This window comes from Sinocyclocheilus anshuiensis, unplaced genomic scaffold, assembly GCF_001515605.1.
Source record: "Sinocyclocheilus anshuiensis isolate Anshui unplaced genomic scaffold, SAMN03320099.WGS_v1.1 scaffold608, whole genome shotgun sequence".
In the NCBI taxonomy this organism is placed as follows: Eukaryota; Metazoa; Chordata; class Actinopteri; order Cypriniformes; family Cyprinidae; genus Sinocyclocheilus; species Sinocyclocheilus anshuiensis.
In genome coordinates this window covers 254,906-260,049 of record NW_015557085.1, presented here as the reverse complement: position 1 = coordinate 260,049, position 5,144 = coordinate 254,906, and the positions used below count along the sequence as shown (strand labels likewise).

The window sequence follows — 5,144 nt, the reverse complement described above, 5'->3', positions numbered from 1 at the left end:
GTGTGTGTGTGTGTGTGTGTGTGTGTGTGTGTGTGTGTGAGAGAGTGTGTGAGTGTATGAGTGTGTGTGTGTGATTGTGATTGTGTGTGAGTGTGTGTGATTTCTAGCCCTTCAGAATCAACCCTCTCTTCCCGTCCAGTCATGTGTGATATCACTTTCTCCCTTCATCTTTCCCGCAGCTGTGAGATTCATCAGGCCGAGCGTATATAACAAAAATCTATGCCGTAAATGTATGATTGTGACAGCGCTTGACATACTGTAAATCGGCGCTGGCAGCTTTTGAATGTGAGAGATATTTATGTGATGGGAGGCGGGTGCAGTGATGAGTCAGTATCCGCACACAAACACCTCTGTAATTGCTCATAAATTCCAGCGTTCGGTGCTGATAGGTGGCCGTGACTTTGATGGGTTTCATCTTTCTATCAGTGTGAAATATTGGAGCGCGGTGAGCGTGCGGCGAGTGTCGTGTGTGTGAGAGGGAAACGGCTTTGTTGCTCTTTGCTGATGGCAGTGCAGGGGATTTGCTTTTGTTTCAGAGGTTGCTTCGCTCTGATCATTACCTTTATAAAAGCGTTTAGCCGCTGATTATTTAAAGATTTTATATTATTTAACAGTCATTTGAACAAACCCTTAACCACAATTATGAGGTCTGGCACATACACTGCCGTTCAAAAGTTTGGGATCAGTGGGATCTTTCATGTTTTTTAAGGAAGATTCTTGTGCTCATCAAGGCTGTATCTATTTAACCAAAATACAGAAAAAATAATGTAATTTTATAAATTATTATTACAATTTAAAATAACAGTTTTCTGTTTTAATATAATTAATTGTATTTGTTTATATGTAATTTATTTCTGTGATCAAAGCTGTATTTTCAGCATCATTACTCCAGTCTTCAGTGTCTCATGATCTTCAGAAATCAGTGTAATATGCTGATTTATTATCAGTGCTGGAAACTGTTGCTGCTTCATATTTCTTTGGGACCTGTGATAATTCTTTCAGGGTTCTTTGATGAATACAACGTTGAAAAGAACAGTGTTTATTCACAATATACATTTTGTGTTACAGTATACACTACTATTCAAAAGTTTGGGGTCAGTATTTTTTTTTAAAGAAATTAATACTTTTTTTCAGCAAGGATGTGTTAATGGAAAAAAGTGATAGTAAACTTTTATTGTTAGAAAATATTTATATTTTAACCTTTCATTCATCAAAGAATCCTGAAAAAAGTATCACAGGTTCCAAAACAACATGAAGCAGCAACAGTTTCCAGCACTGATAATAAATCAGCATATTAGAATGATTTCTGAAGATCCTGTGACACTGAAGACTGGAGTAATGATGCTGAAAATACAGCTGCGCATCACAGGAATACATTACATTTTAAAGTATATTAAAATAGGAAACCAGTGATAAAAATAGCAATAATATTTCACAATATTATTGTTTTTTTCTGTATTTTTGATCAAATAAATACAGCCTTGATGAGCAGAAGAAACTCCATTAAATACATGAAGGACACTTGATATTATGGAGAGGTGTGCTAGTACATCTCTAAAGGACCGGACGTATGATTTCGACCTGCTGGATGGAAATATCCACATTCACCTAAAGAGGGAGCATATCTAGAGATCTGGGGGCTTGCTGACGTTCAGATGGATTTCTGTAAAGCTGCATTGAAACAGTGTGTACTAAGAAGTGCTATACAAAAACCTGGTTTTCAGCCTTGCATCAATTATATTTCGCCTCAGATTAATTGTTATCACTCTTTGGCATTGAGCGTATGTTTCAGACTCCAGATATCTATCCTATTCCCAGAGTAAGCCCTGCATATGACAGCGAGGGGGTGTTAATAATGGATGCGTCTTCTCTCTCCGCAGTGGACGGCTGTATCGACTGGTTGGTGGACCTGAAGACGTACCGTGTGCTGGCCGGAGAGCCGCTGAGGGTGAAGTGCGCTCTCTTCTACAGCTACATACGCACCAACTACAGCGTGACCCAGAATGCCAAGCTGCGGCTCATCTGGTACAGGAACAAGGGCGACTCCGAGGAGCCCATCATCTTCTCAGGTCACCGGCTGAGTAAGGAGGGAGACTCCATTTGGTTCCGCTCCGCAGAGACGGAGGACAATGGATTTTACACTTGTGTGCTCAGGTGGGTCATTAGTGATTCAAACTCAAATCAAGTGTGCAGTGAGAAACACACAGCCCACTGAAATCTGCAGTCTAACATCACAGCTGACGTCACCCACAGATGCTGAAAAACAACAAGCTGATGTCTAAAAAACAGGTCAAACATGCAAATCAATGTGACGTCAAATACTTGACATGACGGTGATTCGATGTAAATTGAACGTCAAACAGTTTGGCCTACATTTACAATAAACCAGTTTTCTCCCAATTGCCCCTGGAAGAAATTGCTGTCCAAACAGAGTTTAGAATGATGTTACAGCATCTTGATCAGGTCTTGACTAATACTTGACGTCAAACTGATATGAAGGTGTCCGCTGGGTTACCTTGTTTACTATAGTAGGGTAAGATGAGCCACACACCCAACATTATTACGTTCATTATCAAAGTTTTTAGTGTCTATTGATTAATGACGGATTGGTGGATCAATGTTAAAGGGTTAGTAACCCTGGAGTAACCCTTTAATGTTTTTATTTTGAAGTGAAAAGATCAAATAAGACCATTGGGGTAAGATGGGCCACTAGTGTTTGAATTGAATACTTATTCTAATTAATGGGTTTATTATTTAATATTTCAATAAATTAGATGTACATTTCAGACATCTTCGCTTTCACTACAACCCGCAGGCTAATAGAGGAAAATCATTTATTACATTTTTTTTATTTATTTTTTTCAAATTTAAATTCATACTGTTTCTATTATGACATAACTTCAATTCAAATATGGGCAATTAAACGTGTAAATATTCAGATGCCTGTAAGTCAGAATAAATGTAACCTTTCTCTTTTACTGGGATTCTGCTCTTTGAGTCGTCGATTATTCAGTTATTAACTCATTTTGTCAGAACACAAGTTTAAATAGAATAGTTTAATAGTGGTTGCAGTAGTTTCTTTCAAGATCTTTCCGAGACACACAGTCAGCGCCAGAGACACTGCACTGTAAATCTAGCGCAGTTGGGCAAAGACCATGGAAATACAGTGTGTTTGTTGTTTTATTTTATGCATGTGATGAGCAGTTCCACTCACAGCGTTGCTGGCAGGAGTCAGATGAGTCCACCAGTGTATTCCTGTGTGTGTGTTACAGTGTCCCAGCCCTGATGAAGAAGGGAAATCAGCCATTTAAACTGGCTTTACCAGGCTCGCTGACTAGAGGAGAGCTCAATGTACTGAACAGTGCAGTTGCATTATTTTTCAGCTGTCAAAGAAAGTCATGTTCAGTCATATGTTTACTCAGGGAACCGTGTCTGTGTGCAGTAGCTCGAACTGTTGGGACTGTATTGTGAGAGGGACACCATTCTTTGAGTCATGAGCGTCACGGGTGAAGCTCTTCTCATGTCGTCTTCTTGTGCTTCTGTGAAGTTAATGCAGTTTGATTCTAGCTCTGACTCCAGTTTCAGATGATTATGCAATTTAAACAGAGTTTGCTTCTGTTTTTTTTTATTTATATGTTATTTGATTATACAAGGCATTCCCACACTTTTCAATTATCTGTAGATTAGGGAGCCGATGTCATGCTGTCCCGGGTTTACTAATAGCATTAATCTGTGCGCTCCCCGCTCGCTCAGAACAACACTTCCCTCAGGCTGGAATAATCCACACCACGTCTGCTACCTGAACCCATCTGAAACTTTGATTTGTAAGTGGCTACAGAGAAAAACTGCTCATCAGTGCTGGGGAAACTACTTTAAAACCGGCTTGACAAACTACAAGCTACACATCATTTAAAGAAGTTCAACTATAGACCAGCAAACATTGTGAAAAAATAGTCAGCAACATTACAAGCTACTAACAAAAAGAGTGCAGCAGCTAATTATGTTTGACGCTACAGAAGGGCGATATTTATTTGTCAGTTCGTTAGTTTATGCATCAGATTACAAATTACTTTGTAATGAAAAGCACTTTAAATCCGTTCTCTCTGATGCCCATCACATGCTGAGAAACACAGTACTAATAAACAGTTATTCTAAGTTATTTGTAATTATGTTTATTTATTTATTTATTTAGTCAGCAATCTACAAAAACCCTCTGTTTCCAAGCTTGTAGATTTGTTGTTCCTGGCTTCAGTCTAATGAGAAATATACTGAAAAAATGACAGAAATGCATGCATAATGTGCACTGCACACTGCATACTGCTTTCAAAAACAGTAGATAGTGTGTCATTCCAAACTCCCAAAACCTCCTCATTTATGAAGACAATATTTGAAATGAGAAGCCGGAGATGCAGGAATATAAAACAGCTCTAATTCACACGCGAGCACCTACGCTTTCGCGAGAGGCAAGCTGAAGGAAGACCTCGAGGAAACCCATGGCTCACTCTCACGCTGCGGCTGAAGGGCAACTGGTGTAAAGCATCTGAACAGACTGTGGCAGCTGTGACTGAAGGCACAGGATCTAGTTCCTCCAAGCTCTGATTGCTGCAGGATGGTTTCTATTCCAGGCGCTGCAAACAAGTCTGGCACTGAATAAAACACACAGTGACGAAGCGCACAGTCTCAGAGCCACACAACTAAACATGAGCAGCTATTATCTAACGTACAACATCTGCGTGTTATCACACATCCAGCTGTTCATCAAACAACAGTGTTCAGCTCTTTCAAATCAGTTAAAGCTTTAGGTATCACAACCTATCAATGAACAGTGTTTCACAGCATTTGGTAACACTTCAGACTGCTGCTCCAGCATTAATGAAGAACCACACAGTGTTCCACAACAAACGAGCTTTGCAATATTAACATTTTAGTCTACTCTTAGCCAACAAGAAACATGTTTTGATTGGTCAGTAATAGCACTCGGCGATCAATATTTTCTCAGAAGTTCTCTGGGAGCTAATAGTGAACTACTGTATTCAAATGAGTGCTAATATTTACTCATTCATTTCTTGTTAGTTAATAATAGTTATTCATTTATTAATCTCAGTTAATGTTCATTTTTACCAGCAATATGTTTTTTTTTTATG

At 39.1% G+C, this 5,144-nt stretch overlaps 1 protein-coding gene across 1 annotated transcript in view; it reads left to right on the top strand.

Annotated features, from left to right (window-relative positions):
• Positions 1 to 5,144, top strand: part of LOC107677005 (X-linked interleukin-1 receptor accessory protein-like 2) — a 208,257-nt gene that overhangs the window by 115,831 nt on the left and 87,282 nt on the right. Inside the window, exon 3 of the mRNA XM_016471781.1 lies at positions 1,881 to 2,154. Within this exon, the coding sequence (XP_016327267.1) occupies positions 1,881 to 2,154 (274 nt within the window). The remainder of the gene's footprint in view (positions 1 to 1,880; positions 2,155 to 5,144) is intronic.